The following is a 26,686-nucleotide window of genomic DNA, read 5'->3' on the forward strand; positions in this document are numbered from 1 at the left end:
TAAAGGGCTAGAGTATAAGTATTTTTGGCTTTGTGGGCCATACTGTCTGACACAACCTCTCAGCTCTGCCTTGAAGTGCAGACACAACCATAGACAACATGTAAATGAATGAATGCAGCTTCGTTTCAATAAAACTTTATTTACAAAAACAGGTGGCAGGATAGATTGGGTCTACAGCTTTACCAACCCCTGCTATAAAGCTTCAGACATTCAGGAAATAAGATTGTACTCTCCCTGAACCCCAAGACTCAAGGAGATTCCCACGTGCACAAGGGAATAATACTTTAGTTCTACCAAGGATCAGCTGCCTCCCAGCCATGCTTTGGGCTTTTTTTTTTTTTTTTAACCCATCATAGTGTTAAGGAAATATCTGTTTCAGTTTAGGGTGTCCCAGAAACATTGACTCCCAGAAATGGCTATTACATATATCCTATTCTATGGCTGCCACCCCATGGATGCTGGGAGAAAAGAGAGAATTCAAAGATCTTCCCAATTCCCTTCTTACCAGACACCTAATCTCCATAGCCACCCTCCTACCCCCAAACCAGATATAGTTTCTTAGGAGCTGTTGACTGGATATACAGAAGGAAGTGAAGATTAGGTATAATAATAATAATAATAATAATAAATAATAATAAGGATCAGGGAGCAGAGAGCATGGTGTCCAAATGCAGAGGAAGAAGTGGTTAAAGAAACAAGACAGGATAGGATCCTTGGAGAAGGACCATGTACTACAGAAGGGAATCAGAACTCAGCCAGGCTGCCCCACTGCATGCTCCAGGGAGCACCATTTGACTTGTAGCCCATGTAATTGGTGCCCCCTAGAGTTGTGCAGTGTATAGTAGTACATGGCATACTTGCCTCTGCAGTGTTGGAACCCAGGATGGTGGCCCAAGGTCAGCACTAGGGCTTGGGCTGGTTTAAAGCACACATCTGAAACTATTGGTGGGAATGCAAACTGATACAGCTGCTCTGGAAAACAGTGTGGAGGTTCCTCAAAAAATTAAAAATAGAACTACCCTGCAACCCAGCAATAGCACTACTAGGAATTTACTAGGATACAGGAGTGCTGATGCATAGGGGCACATGTACCCCAATGCTTATAGCAGGCTTTCAACAATAGACAAATTATGGAAATAGCCCAAATGTCCATCCACTTATGAATGGATAAAGAAAGAGTGGTTTATATATACAATGGAATGCTACTTGGCAATGAGAAAGAATGAAATCCTGCCATTTGCAGCAACGTGCATGGAACTGGAGAGTATTATGCTAAGTGAAATAAGTCAGGCAGAGAAAGACAGATATCATGTGTTTTCACTCATACGTGGAATTTGAGAAACTTAACAGAAGACCATGGGGGAAGGGAAGGGGAAAAAATAGTTATAAATAGAGAGGGAGGGAGGCAAACCATAAGAGACGCTTAAATACGGAGAACAAACTGAGGGTGGATGGGTGGAGTGGGAGAGATGGCGTGGGAGAGAAGGGAAAATGGGTGATGGGCATTGAAGAGAGCACTTGTTGCGATGAGCACTGGGTACTGTATGCAAGTGATGAACCACAGGAACCTACCCCCAAACCCAAGAGCACATTGTACACACTGTATGTTAGCCAATTTGCCAATAAATTATATTAAAAAATAAAGCACGCATCTGAAGCCAGTATTAGAACCTGGAGGGAGACTGTCACAAAGTGGGGCGAGTCAGGAATAAATGGACCTGCAGCTCCAGTGCTGGCTGTGGTGATGCTCGAGGACACCTTCCTGCCTCCCTAATGGGGCAGCGATTTTCAGCTCCAGCAATTGTCACCATTTGGCCTTGCCATATCGTCCTATTTTTCTAAGAGAAGCTAGAAATTCTGATTTTAATGTGAAAAACAACAAAACCTGCTTTTTCACTCTGAGAAACAAATTTAATTTTCTGTCACAAATACACCCATGAACCAAATTAGTCAGTGAACTCCCAGTTCATCACCTGTGGTTTAGTCATGTTACCTGTGTTTAGAATCTGGGTGTCATCAACTATGATGCCCATATACGGCACCAGCTAGAGAACATATAATTTGTGCCATGAAACACTCACCAAACTGAATATGCATCTGTAGACCAGGGGAGCTACTAGCCTTATGGAGAAGTTTCTGTCAAAGGGAAAGTAGGATTCTTTTGAAGCCAGTTGTCAAAGGAAGGCATCTGGAGCATGCTCTTTGACAGTCCCTTTTGTTGGCAGTAGAGCGTCCTTGGTCGAATCGGGCAGGACATGTTAGTTATGAAGGGCATTCTAGTCATGAACATTAGGTGTGCAGGAAATCATATATCCAGGTTCTAACCTTCTAGATATTTCCTAAGCTTAAATTTCTTTTCCCTCTGCTAGATCTTCCTGGTTCGCAAATCTACCAAAATGCAGAAGAAAGTCCTCTCACTTCGCCTCCCCTGTGAATTTGGAGCCCCACTCAAGGAATTTGCCATAAAGGAAAGCACATACAGTGAGTGGTCACCACATGGCTAAGTCCTGGTTTATGGGAGGTACCTTGGGTCTCCTGAACAAGTGGAAGTGGAAGGAGATTACCTTTTGAGACAGACAGACGTGAGCCTGCATTCTGGCGCTATTATTTGTTCACTCAGTGACTGGGCAGGTAGGCTACCTTAAGAGCCTTGGTTTTCTTATCAGTATAATGGGGTGATCATAACATCAGAGAGCTATTAACAGTTTAATTAAACAACCTATGGACAAAATATGCAGCCTACTGCTTGGCACATGGCAGGTTGGCTTTTTTTACCCCTTTCCCAGTTAAGTAGAGCATGGATTTGATTCCTAAGTTTGCTGATGATTAACCTGTAGGATAAGCTACAGCAATTGGGCCTTTTTATGAGGTCTCATGCTACAGGATGTGTCTGCACATCTTTGTAAATAATCCTTGAATGGACATGTTCCCTCCATATGATCACTGTTCAGTCATTTCTTAAATGCAACTAATCAGAGGCAGAATCCAGCCCTCTGAAAAAAATCAACTGGCAGAAGTTTTGAAGGGAGAATGGAGTTCAATAGAATTGGTTTTGTTTCTGATATTCTGCAATCACTGAAAATGTGAAGTCTTAGAAAGATGTGTTTTATTTATTTATTTATTTATTTATTTATATTGAGTGAGAGAGAGAGAGAGAAAGCACAAGTCAGGGGGTGGGGGTTGTTGGCAGAGAGATAGAGGGAGAGAGAGAGAGAGTGCCAAGCAGACCCCATACTGTCAGCACAGAGCCTGATGCAGGACTCGAACTCATGAACCGCAAGATCATGACCTGAGCTGAAGTCAGACACTTAACTGACTGAGCCACCCAGGCACCCCTGGACGTGTTTTAAATATAAAAAGGAACACACAGTGCTGATGTACTGCCAGTTCCAAGGAAGGATCCATAGTGAATCTATGTCCCAAAGGGGAAGTCTTCATTGAAATCACAGGTTAGCAAGCCAATGAGTGATGGCCAGGAGAAATAAGTTCAGAAGCTTGTCGACTCTCTCAGTAGTAAGACTGAGACTAGGATTTTTGCTTACTTCTTGATTTCCACCTAAGCAAGCCTCAATCTATGATTTGAAAAACCGAAGGTACTGAGGTCATTTTAAGGGCAAATAAGGGATGATACTCAACCTGGAGTTCATAGTCTCACTGAGCCAAATGTGAAGTCTAGAGGACAATTTCCAGCAGAAGTGAAACCTGCCAGCCTCTCTGTGGTCTGCCTCAGGTTCAGCTGTAAACCTGGGCCTGGTGGTGTCTTTCCTCCAGGCTTCCCAAGGTCACTGAGGCCATGGAAGACTTCCAGGAGCAGTCAGTGACCCTGGTGCACAGTTCATACCAGTATATTTGCATTAGGAGGTAATCACAAGATAGATTTCAAACCCTCCATTTTAAAGACGATGGATTAAATATTAAGTGAAGAAAGGACATGCTGAGGTGGCATCTAAAAGTCAGCTTGCCAAGAAGTGATAGATCTGGTTTTTTTTAAGTTTTAAAAAATGTTAGTTTATTTATTTTATTTTATTTTATTTATTTTTTTGAGATAGAGACAGAATGTGACTGGGGGAGGAGCAGAGAGAGGGAGACACAGAATCTGAAGCAGGCTCCAGGCTCTGAGCTGTCAGCACAGAGACTGACTTGGGGCTTGAACCCATGAACCATGAGATCATGACCTGAGCCAAAGTCAGACACTTAACTAAGCCCATCCAGGTGCCCCTTTATTTTTTTTAAGTTTATTTCTTTTTAGAGAGCGAGAGAAAGGAAAGAGAGAGCGAGAGAGAGCAAGATATGGGAAGAGAGAGGGAAAGAGAGAGAATCCCAAGCAGGCTCCACACTGTCAGTGCAGATCCCAATACAGGGCTCAAACATATGAACTGTGAGATCATAACCTGAGCTGAAACCAAGAGGCAAACTCTTAACCAACTGAGCCACTCAGGCGCCCCAGATCTAACTGGTTTTTATTTATTTATTTTTTGTAATAGTAGATTTTATTTTTTTTTTATGTATACAGAGATAAAGTTTATTTTATTTTATTTTTTTTTACAAATAGTTTATTGTCAACTTGGTTTCCATATAACACCCAGTGCTCATCCCAACAAGTGCCCTCCTCCATGCACATCTCCCCCCTCTTCCCCCCAACCCTAACCCTAACTGGTTTTTTTTTTTTTTTAATGTTTTATTTATTTCTAGGAGAGAGAGAGAGAGACAGTGTGAGCAGGGGAGGGTCAGAGAGAGAGGGAATCACAGATTGAAACAGGTTCCAGGCTCTGAGCTGGCAGTCAGCACAGAGCCCGATGCGGGGCTCGAACCCACGAACCGCGAGATCATGACCTAAGCGAAAGTCGAACGCTTAACCGACTAAGCCACCCAGGCGCCCCATCTGGTTTTTAAATCTCTTCTAAATATCCAAAGTTAAGCATGATAAGTTAGTCTGGAAGTCCCTTCTTTGCCCCCCCTACAGTAAGTATAGTTAATATTTGTACTTTCCATGTTTCTGGGTATTCATCTTAGATTCCTCCTGGCTGAAGATTTTTTTTCCCTATTGTATCAAGATTCGGGATCAATTCCCTATTCCTACCTGGAGGACTTAAAATGGTTGAAAGAGCTGGTCTGAGCAAAGCATTAACCTGGCTATAACTAGTTACCACAGGTCTTCGTCTCACCATCATGGCCCCTTCCCTGGCCTGGGCTTTGCTCCTCTATGAACAGAGGTAGATTGAGAAAGGAAGGACTTGCTCTGAAAACATAGATATTTTGTCATAATGTCTGGACAGTATGGTTTAATAATAAATACCAGCTCATATTTGTATTGACTGCTTTCACATGAATTACTCCATTTTCTTTTTTCATTTCCCTTTCCACTCCTACCCTTCTGGGAGAAAGGGAAAGTATTATTATTGTCCATGGTACAGATGAGAAAACCAAGGCTCAGAGAAGTTAACCTACCCCAAATTGGTTTCTTCCTATTTAACTCGCTAAATAGTGGTATGCACATGTGTATGTTTCTGTTTCTGTCTGTCTGTCATGGTTATGTGTACAGAGGCATAGGTGTGTTTTGGAGGTGCTATTGAAATACTAAATAATCAAATAATCAAAATAACACAGCATAAGGAAATAGCAAGCAACATAAGTGAAGACATGAAGTGTGACAATTGGGAGAAAAACTCATCTGATTGAGGAAATGAAACCTTCACAAGGCTGAGGATGCTTGGAATGTTTTTAAAGGACTGCCTGAATGGCATTTCAGTCAGCCTGGCGTGAGGAGTGGTTCGCGATTACTCAAGTATTTAAAGTTATCCACTCACTGTCCTGCCATTTGGAAGATATGCAGAATGGCACACCATCTTGCCAGAACACCTTTGCTGGGAGGCTTGTGTTCTTGGTGGTGACGGTGGTGGTGGGTGGGGGCATTCTAAGTGAGTTTTTGAACCTTTCACACTGCATTTAAAAGCTAATTTACTGGAACCTTCTGTTTTCCTCTAAGCTGCCTTCTGTCTTAACCGTAGGTGGCTTGTTTTGGCAAAGAGGGGTGTGACCCAGGAAGACCAGCCTAGGAAGGTCAAGGGGGGTGGGGACTTGGGTGTTTCCCAAGCCTTGTTGTGCGCTGATGGCCTCTCCCTCCAGCCTCACTGGTCCCTTGCCCCCTGACCAGCTTTGTGTTTGAATTTCAAAAAGAAAAAAGACAGTTGTACAGTTTGAGCCTGTGCTGGTCTGTTTACTGAGCACTGGAGCACGTGCTCCCAATGAGTCAGGGGCTGAGCTTCTAGGCCGAAGACTCTCTACTGGCCTGTTTCTGGCTGACACACATCCCCCTTGCAGCTGGATCTGATAAGCCACACAGTAGTTGGTCTGAGAGCTCAGAGATGGTCCTGTGCACGCAGCAGACAACACCAGAGGGCCTTTCCTGTGTCAGAACAGTGCTCCGGGACACTCAGCTCATTTCCAAACTCTCTTTTCCAGCCTTTTCCTTGGAAGGCTCAGGAATCAGTTTTGCAGACTTATTCCGGCTCATTGCTTTCTACTGCATCAGCAGGTAAGGCCTCTTTTCCTCTCAGGTGTTCAAGTGCCTGCTTGGTGTGTGAAATATAAACAGCCCTGGGGTTTCTAGATTAAAGCAGGGTGGAGGGGTCTGGGAGGCTTGCCGCTGACTAGGTGTCCCTGGAAGAGTTGGCTACTGATCAAAATAACTTCGCTGGCCCCTCCAAATGAATGTGTCTGTGTCTTCAAGCTGTCCCCATGGCTCCTTTGACCTTGACCCAGCAAGCACGGGAAACAAACACACATTCACATACATGTACATACATGCACACATGCACACACAGAAAGGGATCCGTGCTGCAAACCTGATCCTTGATAATGTGGGGCGCCTGAGTGGTTCAATCAGTTAAGCATCTTTGGCTCAGGTCTTTAGCTCGCGGTTCATGAGTTCCAGTCCCGCATCAAGTGAGCCCTGCTTCTCTCAGTCTTTCTCTCCCTCTTCCTCTCTCTCTGTCTCTCTCTGCCCCTCACGGGATCCTCCCTCTCTGCCCCTCACTCACTTGCACCCTCTCTGTCTCTCTCTCTCTGAGAAATAAATAAATACACATCCCTGATACTTTTTCTGAAAACCCTCAAGGGATGCAGTTCATTCTAGAAATACAGGCTCCTTAAACCGTCCCATAAACCTTGCAGCACTGTCCTACAGGCCCACTTGGTGCTCATGTCCTTTTCATAACTAAAGCAACTGTGTTAGATTACAAGTAGCTAAGCCAAAAATCAGCATGTTAATAAGTGTGGGGAGGGTGTGAATTGTTGAAGGCTTTCTCTTTTTTTTCTTCCTAGCCATAATAGTTTTTCAAATTGACTGTTCTTTTTTTTTAATGTTTATTTATTCTGAGAGAGAGTGTACGCATGTGTGCATGCACAAGTGGGGGAGGGGCAGAGAGTGGGAGAGAGAGAGAATCCTAAGCAGGCTGCTCACTGTCAGCACAGAGCCTGACACAGGGCTCGGTGTAGGACTCAAATTCATGCACTGTGAGAACATGACCTGAGCTGAAATCAGGAGTCCAACACTTTACCTACAGAGCCACGCAGGTGCCCTCAAATTGAGTATTCCTTTGGTGATTAAGAATCCACAGTCTTCATCTGCAGAGATTGACATTGCCTCCATATAGGCAGTGGAGCTCAGTTGGCCTCCATGGCTTTTCTGTATATCTGATGCAGCCAGTAGAGCATGGACAGGCATGTGTTACTGAGTTGTTTCCAAAGATCATGTCTCACAGCCACCAACTCTGAGACTCAGAGGCTTATTTGGGGTTCATTTCCTTTATTTTAATTTAAGGGTCAAGTTATTTCTCAAGTTAGACATTTGTTGTGCCTGTTGAACTCGGCCCTCCCAGGGGCAGGCACTGAGCTTTTGACCCCTAGAAGTCACCAGGTTGACAATGCTACACAATTAATGGACTGAGGTGGGGAGACACCTCCAGAGGGCTGATTACCAGGAGGAAGAAACCAAGGGACTTCGTCTAGAATTGGACAGATCTCTGTGAGGGGACACCACCAACAGTCCTTGGCCTGTGTGAGGATGGATATCTGCTGCCCAAACAGAAGAAGACAGTGCAGATGTCCCCACCTTCCCCTGGGATACACACCTGATCTGGTTTGAGGCCAACTAGTTCCCGAAAGTGAATTTCAACACTAACCTGTTGGTCAGAGGAGAAGCTGGCCAATGCTTATTCTTCATAGTTGGCTTGTTGATTGTCCTGTTGTTATGAAAGATCGTTACACCTATAAAACAGTATTTGGCAGCAGCACACAAAAGATACCATCTCTCCTCTCAGTGTTTATAATAGACTGGAGTACCTGCTGTCCAGGGCTGTTTGATGGTTGAAGGAGATAAAGCATATGAAAATCTTCTGTAAATTATAAAGCATGGTACCAATATAAGGTGTTTACAGAAAAATCCCAACATTGACATTTTATGATCAGAGTGATGTGAAATTCATTTCTCTATTTTTTTCCTCAAAATGCAAAGATTCTTGATGTTTTCTTGATGGTTTTGTTTCTCCTTTAGTGCTCTATGCTACTCGGTTTACCTAAGTCAATATTCTTAGTAATCAGTAATTGATTTGACCCAGTCTTACCCAAATGTTTTTGAAATGTTCTAGTTGGTTATTGGTACATAAGTATATTCATACAGAGAAAGTGGTTGGATTGTCAGCCCTGGTACTCACCCAGAAGGCATCTCCACAGGCACACTAGACTAGAGAATTCATGAGTCAATCTAGTCACTAGACTAGAGAATTCATGCCACATCAGAGGGACATGCTGAAGACTAGAGCGGAGGATATAAATCAGATGCAAAACGTGGCCACCAATGCCTGTAGCTCCCAGTCAGCTTGGCATAGTCAGTGTTGTGGAGAGCACTGCCTTGTAAACATTCATGCACACCAGAATCCCCTGGAATCTTGTTAGAATGCAGACTCTGATTCGGGGGGTATGGGGTCTGGGGCAAGACCTGAAGGTCTGCGTTTCCAACCGTCTCCCAGGTAATGAGACCAAGGCTGCTAGTCCTACAACTGCACTTTGAGTAGCAAAGAGCTAGAGGAAATAATAGTTTTTAATTATTACTTATTAAGTGCAATTATAATTGCAGGAGCTTTCTGTATCTGTGCTTGGCACCATATATACATTATTTCTAATCTTCATTGCGACCCTGAAATTAGGATCATGAAGACACCATGGCTCAGAGAGTGAGATACTTGTCTACAGTCATTCAATTAACATGTAGCAGATTTGAACCCAGGCCTGCCTCAATGCCAGAGCCCATATTTACCCCTGTACAGCACAGCTTCACAGACCTTGGGATCCAATGCACCCGGGTTCCTTAATTCCACGTCAGCTGGGAGTGGGTGCAGGGAACTCCCCTTCTGTGCTGTCCTGTGCTTCTGATCCATGAGATGGGGGACATCAGAACTTCTTACAAGGGCCTGTGTGGGTCTCACATGAGGTACAGTGCTTGGTGCACTGTAGGTACTCCATAAAGTTAGTCTCCTGCCCTTTAAAATACGACATATAGAACAAAGTTCAAAAGTAGATTATGTGTGTATTAAAACTCTTGAGAGAAACATTTATACCTAAGATGGCTTTATTTTTTCTGTTATACAAAGGGTTCCTTTCCTTAATGAGAGGGAAGTGACCCTATGGGGGAGGGAGGAGGACGGGAGATGCTATGTTATACTCTTAGCTGGTGCAGTGAAAGAGGGCTCTAATTTTCCAGTAGATCAAAGCCTAAAACTACCCATTAGTCAATGACAGGTGTGGTTTACTGTCATAGATGCCATTAAGGAACACCAAAACTGGCCATGTGATGTTTAGGCTCCAGGTACTGGATTAAGCAAGGTGAAATGCTTCAAATAAAATAAACATAGGTTGGTTTTGTCATATGTGTCTTTCCCCAAATTGTCTAAAGAAAGAAGATTTTAATAAGTTTGTATAGCCGTAGAAACATATATTTATATGGTGCTTTGGCATTACAAAGTTTTGCTTCCCATTAATCTTCATTTAAGATTGTATTCTGAGTCATCACCTCTCCTGGGTCAGGCAGCAGTTATAACAAACACTGCCATCCCCTGAGGCTCCATAGCAGATGCAAGTGGACAAGTAGAAGGAGGTACTCACAACATTTGGAGGCAGATGATAGGGGATGATCCATCTTTGACATCTCAGGAAAGAGCAGCCTCCTGACTGCCAACCATTAGTATTTAAGTGAGCAGTATATTACAGCCCATGCCATGAATTACATTTTATTCATATTTTGCTCTTTTCATTGACCTTACTAATTTGTTATTCATTATCAACAGCTTCAGGGGTTTCCAAAATTCTCAAGTCATCTAGATTTAATCTGATTCAATTTAGAATGTTGCCTTATCTTACTGTAAACAACTAGTTATTTGGGATAGTGATTCTCTTCAGTGGAGATGTTCACAACATCTTGAGTAGACAAAATACAGGCTCCAGCTTTTTTCTCTCACGTACTCTACCCCAGGCATCATGGCCTCCTTGCTGTTCTTCATGCATGCCAGACCCTCTCCCACTGCAGGACCTTTGCACCCACTGCTCTCTCTGCCTGGAAAGTTCTTTCAGCTCCTTCTTGTTGGGCCTATTAGTCTGTGATGTTGAAGGCATGTGTTTGCTGATCTACACATGGTGCTGTGCTGCTGGAGGGTAGGGTTGTTCCACGAAGTCCTTTAGATTTGCTTCCCTACTCAACACATGGTGCAGGCCAGCAGCAGAAACATTGCCTGGGAGCATGGCAGAAATGCCGAATTTCTGGCCTCACCCAGACCTCCTGAATCAGAGTGTGAAGTAAAACAAGACTCCCAGGGATTCACGTGTACATTACCGATAGGGCAGCACTATCTTCAAACACAAGAGGAAGTTTTGACTTCAACACACAAAGCAGGATGCATGGGCTCTTGCTGGAAGGTGTCAAAGTAAAACCAATAGATGGTGGTTGAGAACCTGCCCTGGGTAAGGATGTGGAATAACAAGTCTGGTTTAGGATTATACATTCCTGCCCAATGAATTGGGGCCCAGTTTTCAGAACATGTAGCAAATTAGTATACAATGTTTTACATGTATGTATGTATGTACGTATGTAAGATCCACCAGTGTAGCAATTCTGATATTAATGATAAATACATTTCAGCTACTCAGGAAGGAAATTTGGTCCTCACTACAGATACTGAAGCCAGGCAGCCTTGTCTCTCAGCCTGTCCTGACTGTGTTACTACAGGAAAGAACAGTAATCTTGCAGTCCTGTCACCAGTAAAGACAAATTCTGGTTAGGTATGATACAGTGTCTACTTAAGACATTTCAGTTTAAGCTAAAACATTTCTAGGATAGAAATGCTGGGATAGAAAGAAGACACGTAATCATACATATTCTCTTTTTGAAAAACTAGGGACGTTTTGCCGTTCACCTTGAAGTTGCCTTATGCCATTTCAACAGCCAAGACGGAGGCTCAACTTGAAGAACTAGCCCAACTGGGACTAAGTAAGTGGGGGCCCCTACCCAGGTCTCTCTTGAAATGTATCTATGGAACCCAGTCAATGTTAGGCTGGCTAATGATACATTGTTGAAAAATAATCCCTATCTCCATGGCAAAACGGCCCTGAATCACACCTGCTGAGATTGTTTTTTCAAAGTCAGACATTTTACTGACTCTCAGAGCAGGCGCTCTATTTGCCTGGGTAACCCCCACACCTCTCCAGCATCTCCCAGCAATGAGTTTTGGCTACCCTAAATGTCCAAATGCTAATGGAACATAAACTTCTGTAATGGGTCATGTCTTTCCTTTCTGTGGCATCTTGCTGTGGAGAGGCTGTGCTTGACAGAAGGGGAAATAGGCACAGTACATCTCACGTGCGAGTTTTGTTACAGAGAGACCCATGGGCATTGACGGCACTTCTGTGCTTTGAGGAATTTGACCATGCAGACATTTAGAGTAACATCTGTCTCACTTCCTCTCTTGTTGTCCAATTTCATCCTGGTGTTCTGGGCCATGTCCCTTATGCTGCCATGCATCCTTGCCCTGGCCAGCTGGACACTTGCTCCCCCCCACCCCCCGCCCCTTTGCCAACGCCCCTGAACGCAACACCATGCTTCTGGACAGTGCTTGATGATGGATCAGGATAAACAGTTCACCCAATTTCACTTCCTCGTCCCATTGCCATGGGGAATTTGTGTGGGTTTAACTTTTGCCCAAAAAAAATTGGAAGGGGAAATTCTCTTAAGATTTTAGGGCTTCAGTCTTCCAAATGATTGACAATGAAGCCATAGTATTGGAATGGAAATTTGAGATTCTGAAGTGCAACTCCCAGGACTCCCAGGCTCCTAGAGCCTATGAGAAGGCTGGATTCTCTTGTTAAACTTAGGTTCTTTCAAAAGAATTGCTACATGTGTCTGAGGCCTGTCTGATGGGCAGTTAGGTAGTCAGATTGGGAATCTTGGTAAAAATAATAGGGTAGGGTAAGTGTCCCTTCTGAAAAGTTACACCATCTCTGGCAGTGGTGTTTCACGAACCTTTTGGAGAGTTTAAAACTTTTCCCAAATTTCAGTTAATAAAACCAACTAGATAGTAAGCCTCTTGAAGACGTGTGCCAGGTGTCAGTTTTCACTGGTGACCTCCATCCAGCTAACTCCTGGTTCTGTGGTTAGTGTGCAGTGCATGCTTTGTGCCAGACCTGAAGGACTGAAGTATCCTGGTCAGCTTCCTGCACAGATAAATGTAAAAACACCTTGTTCCCATGGCCACTAACTAGAAGCAAATGATATCTAATTAATATAATTAATATACACTCAATTCATAGTTGCCAATGTACATATTATTCGTTTTGGGAAGAGACAGCACTTTTTAAAACTCTGTGCCTCATTTATTCGTTCTTGCAGCAAACATTTCTGGAGGATCTGCTATGTGGCAGGCACTAGGCTCCACACCGAGGGGCCAAAGGTTGATAGTGTCTGTCCCTGCCCTCCCCCACCACCCAGGTCTAGAGCCCATGTGGAAGAAACACATACATGAGAACTAAGTGTGTAGCCTTATAAAGTCTAGTGGTGGTGTCAGTAGAAGCCTGAGAAGGACCCAAAGGTGGCGGGAGCCATTCTACCAGGACCTAGACTGGGCAATAGAAGTGTGTATAAGAAGAATCAATGGGTAATTTTAAATTTTCTAGTAGCCCTGTTAAAGGCAATAAAAAAGACACAGGTGAAATTAATTTTTATAACTTATTTTAACTAATGTAATATATATGAAATGTTACTTCAACATAGAATCAATATTTTTTGAAAGTATTAATGAGAGCATGAAGGAGGGCCCTTGTTGGGATGAGCACTGGGTGTTATATGGAAACCAACTTGGCAACAAACTATAAAAGAAAAAAAAAGTTTTCTTTTTTCCAAAAAAGAAAAAAAAAGTTTTCTTTTTTCCAAAAAAGAAAAAAAAAATAAGATTTTACATTCCTTTATACTAAATGTTTGAATTCAGAGTGTGTTTTATCCTTATCTCTTTTGAGACATTAAATTTTCATCTGAAACACGTGATTTGTATTTAGAGCTCATTAAACTTACAGTTGAGAAACTGCATTCACGCGCCCAAGTTCCAAAATGACTGAACAGTTTCCCAGTGATTGAATTGCACGTCTGTTTTTAAACTTAAATGGATTGATGTGATTTAAAATGGAAGTCCTCTGTAGCATTGGCTCACTAGCCACAGGTGACCCAAACTGGCTTTTGCGTTGGATGGCACAGAGCTAGAGAGGAGAGGAAGAGAGAGAGAAAGCAGGTGACTGGGTAACAGTATCAAGCATGTTTATAACACAGAGAAGGCAGGGCAAGGGCTCCACATGTCAGCCTCCCCGCCATCCCCCATGATCAGCCATTCTGGGCCCATAGGGAAGAAAAAAAAACCCACCACATTTCAGGCAAACACCAGAAGGCAGAGCTATAGAGAGAGAATAAACCTGTTCCAAATGGAAATTACAACAGATAACATCTGTCACCACTGCTGCCTCCCTGGATTTGTGTGGCAAATCCAGCCCCACATGCAGGTGACACAGGCCTTACAGACAGCTGCAGTAAGCAATGTGCGCTGTGCCAGAGAGTGTTGGATGTGTAAGCCACAGTGAGGAGGGCTAGGATTTGCAGAGTAAGGGCAGCTAACCACGAAGATAAATGGTTGAACTTGCACTTAGCATTTGCATCGGTCTGCTGTCCTTTTTATCCTGCTGATGGGTTCCAGGAGTGTATTTTTCCTCCGTTTGGGGTTTTAATGCTGAACGCGTAAAACCCTAAGCAGATTGTGTAACATCCCCTGGGCCCAGCTGCTGGGCCTGCCCGTTAAAGGGGAACTGCCAGGTCCTCCGCACGAGGGCACCTCCAGGAGAAGTGGATCGGAAAGGGTGGCTTGCTTTGCGAGTAGACTCCGTTTTGTTTTTAAGGGAGTCTGGGAGCCTGTGGTCTTTTCCAGGCTTACACTGTAACAATTCGATTCTTTCTTTCCTTACCTGTGCAAAGGCTGGGCTGGCTTTGTCAGTTGGCCAAGCTGTTTCTCAAGGGCTTTGAAGGTGAAAAGCCCTGGAGTCTTCCTGTGAGCCCACAGCTGGGCCTGGCAGCGTTTCCACCCTTTCCAGTAAAGGGAATGCAGTCAAAGCAAAAAAGAAAAAGAAAAAAAACAACACCCAAGTGTGGCGCCTCCCCCTTGAAAGACGTGTGTTGTCATGCAAGTGTGCTTTTTTTTAATTTGTGAAGGAATGGCCCAAGAGTACTGTATTTACATTCTTGTGTTCACTGATAATGACTTTCAGATTTTTGGAGCTCTCCAGCTGACAACAAACCCCCAAACCCTCCACCTCCCCATAGGCCTCTCTCCTCAGACGGTGCTTGTCCTGCCTCTCGTCAGCTCTGCCTTATAAATGGAGTGCATTCTATAAAAACCAGGACGCCTTCAGAGCTGGAGTGCAGCCAGACCAACGGAGCCCTGTGTTTTATTAATCCCCTTTTCTTGAAAGTGCACAGCCAGGACCTCAGTGGAGGCCTGAAACGGCCCTGCACAAGGACTCCCAACGCGAATGGCACCGAGAGGCCTCGGTCTCCCCCACCCAGGCCCCCGCCACCCGCTATTAATAGTCTCCACACAAGCCCTCAGCTGTCCAGGACTGAAACCCAGGCGAGCATGCCAGAAACAGTCAACCATAACAAACATGGGAACGTAGCTCTGCTTGGAACGAAACCAACCCCCATCCCTCCACCCCGGCTGAAGAAGCAGGCTTCTTTTCTCGAGGCAGAAGGCAGCGCAAAGACCTTGACCGGCGGCCGGCCTCGTCCTGGCCAGGAGCGGGAGCCGGAGGAGCTGGGGCCGGGCACAGCTGGCCAGCCAGGTGGGGCCCCGCCTGCCGAGCCTCCAGGGGATTGCACAAGGGCCACCGGCCCTGAATCACGGCCCCCGTGGCATGGAGGCAGACAGAGGCTGAGCGACATGAGCATTTCCACTTCCTCCTCCGACTCGCTGGAGTTCGACCGCAGCATGCCCCTGTTTGGCTACGAGGCGGACACCAACAGCAGCCTGGAGGACTGCGAAGAGGAGAGCGACCAGGAGACCATGCCCCCCCCCATCAAGTCCAAAAAGAAGAGGAACAGCTCCTTCGTGCTGCCCAAGCTCGTCAAGTCCCAGCTGCGCAAGATGAGTGGGGTGTTCAGCTCCTTCATGACCCCCGAGAAGCGCATGGTCAGGAGGATCGCCGAGCTGTCCCGGGACAAGTGCACCTATTTCGGCTGCCTGGTGCAGGACTACGTGAGCTTTCTGCAAGAGAACAAGGAGTGCCACGTGTCCAGCACGGACATGCTGCAGACCATCCGGCAGTTCATGACCCAGGTGAAGAACTATTTGTCTCAGAGCTCAGAGCTGGACCCCCCCATCGAGTCGCTCATCCCCGAAGACCAAATTGGTAAGTACTTACTTTGCCTTTTTTTTCCCCCCTTTTAAACATAAAAACTACTGTAACCTCGTAGGACAGTGCGTCCTGTGGCAGTGATCTTGGATGAAGTTTTCTCTGGAGTTCAAAACAACAACACACTCCATTCCCTCCCCCCATTTGAATGGGATGGGAGCTTCTCAAAGCACAGCTCACCTCATACCTGACTGCTACCTGCCAGGCTAGCTTTAAGGGACCCCCTGATGGAAACCGCAGGGCGGTTCTACTCAAGGGTAGAATTTGCCTTCTGAGGGTCCGATTGCCCACCTGATCTTAGGCTGTGTGTGTGACACAGCTGTGGAGTGTTTCCTGAAAGTGCGTCTCTGCAGGCAGTGCATGCATGGAAGGTACGTGTGCTGTCTTCTGAGAGTGTTTTCCTCTGCTTTGTTTGGGAAGTACACTTTTACCTGAGGTATAGTGTACGTTCAGAAGAGCACAGCCATCACGGGTATGTGGCTGGAGGAGTTTCCGCAGTGAACACACCTGTGTGATGAGTGAGAGCTCAGCACAACAGGACCCACATCCAGAAGGCCCCTGGGACCACCACCCTGTCAGCCTTCTCCCAGAAGGTAACCGCCCTGCTCCCAAAAGGGCAACTGCCCTGCTGGCTTCTGATGCCGCAGAATTCCCTAAGTGGCACGGTTTGGGAGTGACTTAAAAGAAAAGAAAAGGAAAGTTTGTGTACCCTTCAAATAAGTAACATATTTGGAAGTTCAAATGAAAGGTGTTTTCTCAGAAGTCAAAGGGAAATATTTTATTTATAACCTCATCGAAGGGCTGAATTGTTAATAGTTACTTTGGCCACAGAAAATTTGAATTTGGCAAGGCATCTTTTTTCCAGGGTTAGAGTGTTGCAAGGATTCTTTTTTTTTTTTCTTTTTTTTAATTTCAGAAGATTCTCTCTAAAAGGCTAATTTCAGAGACCTCATTCACTGGGCAGCCACAGCTGAAAGAGCTACCAAATATTTCCAGGCAGTTCATAAAGCTAAACCCAGATTTCTTCTTTCTGATTGGGTCTGTTTGTTGAAAGTAGTAAACACTATGTGGTAGAGAGTGGACTCTCTGTCTCTGTCTCTGTCTCTTTCTCCTTTAAGTGAGTTTCAGCAGCTCTTTGATTTTCTCACAAAGGAATCAAAGCCTTGTTTGTTTTCTTGAGGTTTGAGCCTGGTTGATGGGGCGGGGTTAGAGCTGGGTGTTGCTGAGGAGAGAGGCTGGAAGGAATGTGCCCTTGTGGTGTGCCTGGAACTGAAAAAGGTTTCTAGGGGAAGGCAGAATAGTCACCCAAGCCATCCTGTCCCCTGTCCCACTAGAGCCCACCTCTCAGGGGGGACCAATTCAGATGCAATAATAGCAGGCACTCTGAACCTCCGGGAGAAGCTTCCTCTGGGAGTGTCCGGTGGGAGGGGGATGGCAATCAGGCGCTGATGTCAGCCCTGAGTTATGTTGTCCAGCACCAACCAGCCCACAGAGACAAGGCTCCCCAGGGAACAAGGGCCATCCCCTCCTTCCCTGCTGAGATTGTTAAGCACCAACCAAAGTGCTGGTCCCCAGTGGCTTCTTTTGAAGTGAAGTTCAGATATGATATTTACTCTCAGAGCACAAGGGTTCATTTTCTCCAAAAACAAACATACACTTTGCTGCTCTGGAAGGATGCAGCTTTTAATTTAAAATCCAAAGTCATGGCAAGAAGGGATGTTGACATCTGTGGAGCTTCTCATAGGAGCCAGGATTCTGTCCACGTGATGTAAGCCTGTTCTGGCCTCGCCCTGGTGAAGCAGACACCAGCATCCCCTGTGAAGTGGAGAATGCAGGACTTTGCCAGGTGGAGCCCTTTGTCCCGGGGCGGGGGTGGGGGGGCACACCAGCTAGTAACCAGCTGGTACAGCATTTAGAAGACAAGGCTAGCCCTTTGTTGAGGCAGCACAGACTAAAATTTTGTTTGGAGGTGTGGGTGTGGCCAACTAAGCATTGCCCCACTCTTTTTTATTAGCTTGTTTGTTTTGGTTTTTAAAACTTTTGCTTTAAAGCAGGCACTTCATCACGTGTTGCTTCCCCAGTGAAAGCATCGTTCAGTTTTGAAAGTACAATAAACGTGTCAGGCTTTTGAAATTAAGAGGAAGGTGAACCAGAGCAGAGGTTAACCTGAGAAATTCTACCTTTGTTCAAATGCAGGGAAAGAGGTGACCCTAATGATCAGAAAACAGATCCCTTTAAATCTGTAAGTCACTAGATTAAGACTTTGGAAAAAAAAAAAAAAGTGGACTCCGTCTAATTGTTTTCCATAGTCATAAATGAAGTGCTCATTAGTTTACTATAGACTTGTTAATACAGCCACTCCTTTGAGTCTTGTAACCAAATCAAGGTTGGTACATTTATATAGGTAGTGTTCATGTTTTGCAAATTCAAGAACAGAGGCCAAGATGTAAAAAGTGACTTGTAGTGACTGCTGGTAAGTAGGGGAGCTTGGATTCAAGCCAGATCTTTCCTCCAAATTAATCATTTGCTTAATTCCCACCATATCTCACTTTCTGGGAGGAATTAATTCACTTTTAATGTATTCACTCCAAATGGATTCACTTTGAATGGCATCTCTGGAATACCAAGCCTCAAGTTTGTTCTGAACAGGTGTCTACTAATGCTCCTAAGACTTTTCTTTTCTTTCTTTTTTTTTTTTTTTTTTACAAATAGTTTATTGTCAAATTAGTTTCCACATAACACTCAGTGCTCATCCCCACAAGTGTCCTCCTCCATGCCCCTCCCCCCTCCCCCCCACATCCATCAGTGCTCAGTTTTTGTCAGCATTCAAGAGTCTCTCATGGTTTGCCTCTCTCCCTTTCCCCCACCATTTCCGCCCTTCTTCTCCCCCTTGGTCCTCCGTCAAGTTCCTCCTAATCCTCCTATACGTGCAAACATATGATATTTGTCCTTCTCTGCCTGACTTATTTCGCTCAGCATAACACCCTCAAGGTCCATCCATGTTGCTACACATGGCCAGATTTCATTGTTTCTCATTGCCATGTAGTATTCCATGGTATAGATAAACCACATCTTCTTGATCCATTCATCTGTTGATGGACACTTAGGCTCTTTCCATGTTTTAGCTATTGTGGAGAGTGCTGCTATGAACATTGGGGTACATGTGCTCCTATGCATCAGCATTTCTGTATCCCTTGGGTAAATTCCTAGCAGTGCTATTGCTGGGTCATAGGGGAGTTCTATGGTTAGTTTCCTGAGGAACCTCCACACTGTTTTCCAGAGGGGCTGTACCAGTTTACATTCCCACCAACAGTGTAGGAGGGTGCCCGTTTCTCCACATCCTCGCCAGCATCTAGAGTTCTCTGATTGGCTCATTTTAGCCACTCTGACTGGCGTGAGGTGGTATCTCAGTGTGGTTTTGATTTGTATTTCCCTGATGAGGAGGGATGCTGAGCATCGTTTCATATGTCTGTTGGCCATCTGGATGTCCTCTTTGGAGAAATGTCTGTTCATATCTTCTGCCCATTTCTTCAATGGGTTGTTTGTTTTTCGGGCGTGTAGTTTGGTGAGTTCCTTACAGATTCTGGTATTAACCCTTTATCTGATATGTCATTTGCAACTATCTTTTCCCATTCCGTTGGTTGCCTATTAGTTTTGTGGGTTGTTTCCTTGGCTGTGCAGAAGCTTTTAATCTTGATGAGGTCCCAATCATTTATTTTTGCTCTTGATTCCCTTGCTTTTGGGGATGTGTCAAGTAAGAAGTTGCTGCGGTGGAGGTCAAGGAAGTTGTTTCCTGCTTTCTCCTCTAGGGTGTTGATAGTTTCCTGTCTCACGTTCAGGTCCTTTATCCATTTTGAGTTTATTTTTGTGCATGGTGTGAGAAAATGATTTAGTTTCATTCTTCTGCATGTTGCTGTCCAATTCTCCCAACACCATCTGTTAAAAAGGCTGTCTTTTTTCCATTGGATATTCTTTCCTGCTTTGTCAAAGATCAGTTGGCTGTATACTTTTGGGTCCACTTCTGAGTTCTCAATTCTGTTCCATTGGTCTATGTGTCTGTTTTTGTGCCATCCTAAGACTTTTCAAGAATGCCAGTCTGGCCCTGTCCTCCTTTCCCACAACTTCTGAGGGTTATAGCTCTGAACTAGGAGGTGAGAATTTACATTTAAAGCCTGCATTTACAGAATGACCATCCTGGAATCAAGGAAGCTAGAGGAGGCATTTCACTGGCTTAACCCATGTAGAATTAGAGCTGTCATTCATATGTGAAAAATGACCTAATGCATGCGTGTATACACATAGTATATGGAGATAGTGCTAATCTGTCTTCTTCAGTTGCCTAGCAAAAAGCCAAGGAAAACACTAAGTAGCTCTCACCCAGTGCCACTTTATCCATAGATTCTTGTTGTAGCCCTTCAGGTCAGCATTTTCTAGGTGAGAATAAAATGATGAATAAGTCAGTGTCAAAAGAAACCACACAAAACCTGCCATTCTAAATGGTTGTGTCCTATTATGGAGAAGTTGCATTCTGTTTAGACTACTCTTTAAAGCACTGTCACCCAAAAGCCCTGCCATTTAGAGGTTCTTGGATAAATATTAGTTGATTGACATCAGCTTCACTCTCCTGGTTGGAGAATGAAGCCAATGAAGGTAAGACGTGGTGGGTTCCCAGGTGAGTCAGTTCTCTGTTTATTCCAGGGCCACGTATCATTTCCCTTCTGGATAGTGCTTCACCCACCCTCACTCCCCCGCCCCCACAAAGTAGTACATGAAAGGACAAACAGATGCTTTAACAAAAAGTATACATAGTTTCAGGTCCTTCTGGAAAGCCCTGGGATCAGTAACTTCATCGACAGTGAGGTATACTCATTACTGGTGTCGGCTGTCAAGTGTAGACAGGGTGTGACATTACTCATTACTCCAACATGTGTTCCTCATTGGTGAGCTCGCACATCATACCACTCTTGCTTCAGTCACTTTCAACCAATGGGAGAGACTAGTTCAGGATTTCTGATCATGAAATCTCCACTCTGTAGAACTTGGTGCATTTTTGTGGTTAGTGTTTTGATTTTATTCAAGCAAAAGAAATTCTGTATCTGATTTGACATTAATCTTGGGAAAGCCCACTGTTTTCAAGTTTTGTGTCAAGAAAAACAAAATTTGTCCAATTCCAAAAATTTCAGAATCCCAAATTTGTTATTTCACTCAACAACAACAACAAAAAACCCCAGGTGTTTGTAGTCCTAAAAGTCAATAGCAACAAAACAAGACAATAGTGGTTCTGCTTTATTTGATTGCTAATAGTAAAATGGGTATTTTCCCTGAAGAGCATAATTGTTTGAAAAGAAAGTACCTTTAAACTCAATTTGTAATCATGTGATTTAAAAAAAATTTTTTTTAATCTTTATTTATTTTTGAGAGAGAGACAGAGACACAGCAGGAAAAGGGGAGGGACAGAGAGAGGGAGACACGGAATCCAAAGCAGGCTCCAGGCTCTGAGCTGTCAGCACAGAGCCCAACACAGGGCTTGAACCCACGAATTACAAGATCATGACCTGAGCCAAAGTCGGACGCTCAACTGACTGAACCACCCAGGTGCCCCTTGTTTTTTAACTTTTAATTCACAGTTTGGTTTAAAGCCCTTGAGTTATTATTTGCTCTTTTTAATTTTAATTTTTATTCTTTTATTTTAGGGATAGAACAAGTGAGGGAGAGGGGCAGAGGATGAGAGAGAGAATCCTAAGCAGGCTTCTCACTTAGGATGGAGCCCGATGTGTGGCTCAATCCTGCAACCCTGGGATCATGACCTGAGCCAAAATTGAGCCAGAGGCCCAATCGACTGAGCCACCAGTTGCCCCTATCTGTACTTTTTCAGTTGAAGAATCATTCTGAGAGATGTGACCAGAGCGGCATATTGGTGCCAAGTTGAGATTAGAATAGAACCTTGAATCTGACTTCTGATCTAGACCGTGTGACCATATCACCTTCAAGGAGTGAATGTCCTTATACAGTTAGCACAGGGTAGAACGGAGAAAGACTGACCTCTTGCAACATATAAAAAGAATGCCTAAATTAGTTTTGAAAATTAGTTTAAATGTAAGACAGAAGGAAGCACCTCTTTTTTCCATGGGGCATCATTCGTTGTACATTTTTTACCTCAGGGCATCAAAAATTGGGTTAATTATATCAACTTAAAGAAGGGTCACAACTCTGGAGTTAAGGATCTGTGTTAGGAATCCCTGACTCCACGATCCTCTGGGCAGGGGATCTGATAGCTCAGTAATCCCACTGCTAGCAACATGGGAACTGCGACGGCATCACAAAATAAGGCGAATGCAGATGTCTGTGCTGGAGTGTTTTCTGACTATGTCCCAAGAATCTTCCATCTCAAGAGAGAAATCAATACCTCCCAGACAGGAAACATCACCAGTCAAAAGAAGAATCTTACAACAATTGAGTGCATAAGCAAGGGGACACTTGAGAGACTACATTGATTGAAATGGAGGCATCAGAATCTTTGAGACTTGGACATGTCTTCTGCTACTCTACTCCCACCAACAAGATGCCCTGTTGGCTGTCTTAGCATGTAGACCAAGTTCTCACCATCTGGGGACTCCAGGGACCCACCCTCAGGCTAGCCTCACTTACCAGTCTGTCTACAGGGAGCAGGCCAAGGCAGTAACACTCTTCACCTAACCTCTCAGAGGATGGTGTCCAGTTTGGAGACTCTCACTTACCATCCAAGCCCGGGGGCTTCTTTTAGAAACCAGAATTCATAGCCCGCTTCCTTTTGTCAAGTCCATGAGTATGTGTTAAATGCATACTGTGTTTTTAATAGAAGCAAGTGAAAGTCCCCATAATCCCTCACTGGTGTGTGGTTCTTGAGGGTTTATGGAGCACTTTTATGCATAGAATCCCCTTAAATCCCCTTAATGCCTTGGGGGTTCCATTTATTAACCTCATTTTTAGAGATGAGGAAACAAAAGCTTAGCAAGGTCAAGTGAGGGTACAAGTAGGACTGAACCAACTCATCTGGAGAGTTTTTCACACCATACTGCCTTTTGGGGCCATTTTATGAGGAGAGAGGAAGACCACAATGGTGAAGTCACCATACCAGAGGGTGCCTGGTCTCCGCAACACTTACCCTGGATCAAGTTCTGCTCTGTAAAACTAAATGCCAGCCTTTCCCATTCCCCCATCCATACTCTGTTCTGCAGGATCAGGATACTAAGCACTGTTCACACCCAAGGGATGAGGGTAGAATTCAGCTCCACCTCCCCAAGGCCAGACCAGCTACATCAACTATTTACTATTTTCAGTAAGGAAGATTGGGCTCTTCTCCACTGCTTTTGTTTTTGCTGGCCCTTTACTAGAAGGTATCCAAATCAGTCAGACAGATTCTATGCATAAACTATTACCTGTATTTTTGCATAATGCCTTTCCTTGAAGCCCATCAAAATGAACAAAAACCTGGAGTGCCTGGGTAGCTCAGTCAGTTGAGTGTCTAACTTTGGCTCAGGTCATGACCTCATGGTTCATGAGTTCAAGCACCACATCAGGCTCTGTGCTGACAGCTCAGAGCCTGGAACCTGCTTCAGATTCTGTCTCCCTCTCTCTATGCTCTTCCCCTGCTCACACCCTGTCTTTCTCTCAAGAGTAAATAAAAATTAAAAAAAAAAATTTAATGAACAAAAACCTAATGAATCACCACCCCAGGGCTTGCCATCTTTATTTTGGTGCCATCTCTGCTGGGCTGGGGGGGGGGGGGTTCCTTTAAATGGTAAAGCATCCATTATTATTTATTGTTTATGGGCTGAAGTATGCATCACTCAGCATAGGTAAGGCAAACCCAGGTTATAGAACACCCCTGCAGGGCGACAGGGGTTCCTGCAGGGATGGGGCTGGCTGTCCCACAGCTGGGGATGGCTTCATTGCCAGAGTCATGCTTCCTATATTCTGCAGGGGCAAGGAGAAAAGAAGCATAATTTTCATGTAGCCACCCAAAGGAAGGGTTTTCAACTCCATTCAGAAGTCACTTTTGGAGCACATGCTACCTGTGGGCCTCTAGGTAGTGACTGCAGCTGGCTCACGCAATGACCCCCAGGTCTGGTGTTCACAGGAGAGAGGTCTAGTTTGCTATATGCCACAGCAGAGGCAAGAGAGAACTCCAAGCACCCAGTACGCGGGGAGGAGGTGGACAGGCAAGGCTGCATGGGAATCTATTCATGTTGGGAAAGGCAAGGAGCCCACTGGCCACAGCGTGTGGAGAGACACAGAGCCACAGAGGGCTGCAATACTATTGCCTTCAGTGAGAACATGGAACAAAGAAGGGAAGGCAAAGCAGAGGCGCTCCCACAGAAGCTGTCTGAGTCTTTAGGGTGGTGGAAAGCATTTTAGAAAAATCACTCCAGGCAGGTAAGATCTGGAGCCCAGATGCCAACCAATCACATCAGACACTGTCCATAAACACCTGCAAGCCAGTATGACAAGCTAGCATGTCAGGGGCCTGGAGTAGACAAACACAGATCAGGAACAGCAGTGTGACACAGGCCTTTGCAGTTAGAATCCACCCTTCATCCCTCATGGTTCCTCATCCGAAATGGGGCTAGGGGCTCTCCACCTCTCTGTTGCTCTGGAAGACACACCACTGGAAGGTGCTCAGCTTATCTGTGAGTTTGAGCTGTTAGGTGGGGACACTGTGGCTGTGACAAAACACTAGCAATTCAGGGCAGGGAAACCCAAGGGCCAGACTTCAGATCTTCTGCCTTTGTACCTATGGGTAGGTCTCGGAAGAGTAAGAAGGCACGAGAGAGAGAAAGATGTACAGGAAACCAGCAGCTTTTCAATTAATTTATCAAAGCACTTTCAGTTCCCATTTCAAACCAAGTAAACCACAGTTAACATAGAAGAAAACAAAACCAATGGGCCTGAATCCCTAAACTTGGTGTCCCTATTCCAAGGCATACACACCCCACATTCAAAAGGAACAGAGGGAGGGGTGCCTGGGTGGCTCTGTTGGTTAAACCTCAGACTTTGGCTCAGGTCATGATCTTACTGTTTGTGGGTTCGAGCCCTGTGTCGGGTTCTGTGCTGACAGCTAGCTCAGAGCCTGGAGCCTGCTGCGGATTCTGTGTCTCACTCTCTTTCTGACCTTCCCCTGCTCACGCTGCCCCCCTCTCTCTCAGAAATAAATAAAACTTAAAAATATTAAAAACAAAAGGAACAGAGGGAGCCAATGATTCTTACCCATTTATTAGGTGACAGGTGCATATAAAGTTCTCACCGAGTAGGATCTCACCTGATCCTCATAACAATCCCACTGGGAAGCTGTGAGTGATCCCATTTTACAGAGGAGGAAGCTAAGGCCCAGAAAGGTCATCTAAGGCCCAGAAAGAAGAGACTTCTTCTCTCAAGGTCACAAAGTAGAAAATGGCTCATTTGGACTTCATGTGTAACCCGAGAGCCACTTGGACACCAGGTGGTCTGCTTTTCATGAGTAGTTTGTACAGAAGGTTGGCAAAGTTCTCTTGTGGCTGCAGGGTATCACATCCCAACTCTGCTATGACAAGATGGATAAATTTCTCAGCCAAAAGGCAGAAGGCATGTGGTGGTTCCTAGTACATGCTCAGGCTGGACTGTTGGGTTTGAAGTCCCAGCTCTGCTTCTGATGAACTGTGTGTACTTGGTCATATGTCTTAATATTTCTGTGCCTCTTTTTCTTCATATATAACATGAACTAGACACCATTGTGCTTGCCCTACTGACACTCACTTACCTGTCTGATTTCCAACTCCCAGCACCTGTGACATTTTGCCTGCCACTTTCTAATGCCACCAGAGCCCTTGTCCAGGGCAGTTGGAAAGGCTGGGAAATTAATGCCCTCTCTGCTCTCAGGGACCCTGATGGGAACAGATGTATAAATACCCCAGCTGCCTCCTCTCTGTTGGGACAGCCCTGAGGCTTGCTCTACACTGTTCCTTGGGCTTCCAGCAGAGTTGAGCTGGTGGGGCTCCAGCTGCCCCCAGTAATAACTGTCTTACAATTACTAATAAAGCACACAATATTGGCTGCTTTCTCTCCTATCTCATTCCCCTTTGCTGCCAGTGCTTTCTGGGCTCACCTCCCAGATGAACCACTCATACTTGAGTCCTTGTCTCAAGGTTGGCTTCTGGGAGAACCCAAGCTAAAACAAATAGGGACTCTGTACTCATTTCAGCCAAAGGGGTGTTTGAATCCATATGAAGTACATAACAGTGCTTGGAATACACCAGCACCTGGTCAATGTCAGTTCTAATCTTTAATCCAATTAAACAGTCAAAGGAAGATATGTTAGCACATAAAGAAAATATCAAACTCATCTCACCATTCTCGGTAGAGGGAGGCCCCTTGTGCCATCTGGCTTGTTGGCAACAGTGACAGGCTTGCGTCTCATCCCACAACCCTGGGAGAGTCATTTGACTTCTAAGCTGCCTGTGCATCTGCATGAACAGGGTGTCACTGGCCCCTGGGGCTGAGATGAGGGTTAACATTACAGCAGGGTCATAGAGCACCCTGGGAATAAGAATGGTATAGAGGAAACTCGGCACACTTAGCAATTACACACGTGTAACTTCACAATTTGAAATTTCAAATATTAGCTTCTATTTCTGTTACTTTCCTTTTAAAGAAATAAATAATCAGAATGCTAGAACCCAAG

General features: G+C 44.8%; 1 protein-coding gene across 4 annotated transcripts in view; it reads left to right on the plus strand.

The window, feature by feature from the left end:
- RIN2 (Ras and Rab interactor 2) overlaps positions 1-26,686 on the plus strand; it is a 110,207-nt gene that overhangs the window by 68,543 nt on the left and 14,978 nt on the right. For all 4 annotated transcript variants that reach the window (XM_039216614.1, XM_039216615.1, XM_039216617.1 and 1 more), the window contains 4 exons: positions 2,370-2,481; positions 6,463-6,535; positions 11,448-11,539; positions 14,848-15,987. In XM_039216614.1, coding sequence (XP_039072545.1) covers positions 2,370-2,481; positions 6,463-6,535; positions 11,448-11,539; positions 14,848-15,987 — 1,417 coding nt within the window. The remainder of the gene's footprint in view (positions 1-2,369; positions 2,482-6,462; positions 6,536-11,447; positions 11,540-14,847; positions 15,988-26,686) is intronic.

The sequence above is a fragment of the Hyaena hyaena genome, unplaced genomic scaffold (genome assembly GCF_003009895.1).
Source record: "Hyaena hyaena isolate Hyena2069 unplaced genomic scaffold, ASM300989v1 scaffold_643, whole genome shotgun sequence".
Lineage (NCBI taxonomy): Eukaryota > Metazoa > Chordata > Mammalia > Carnivora > Hyaenidae > Hyaena > Hyaena hyaena.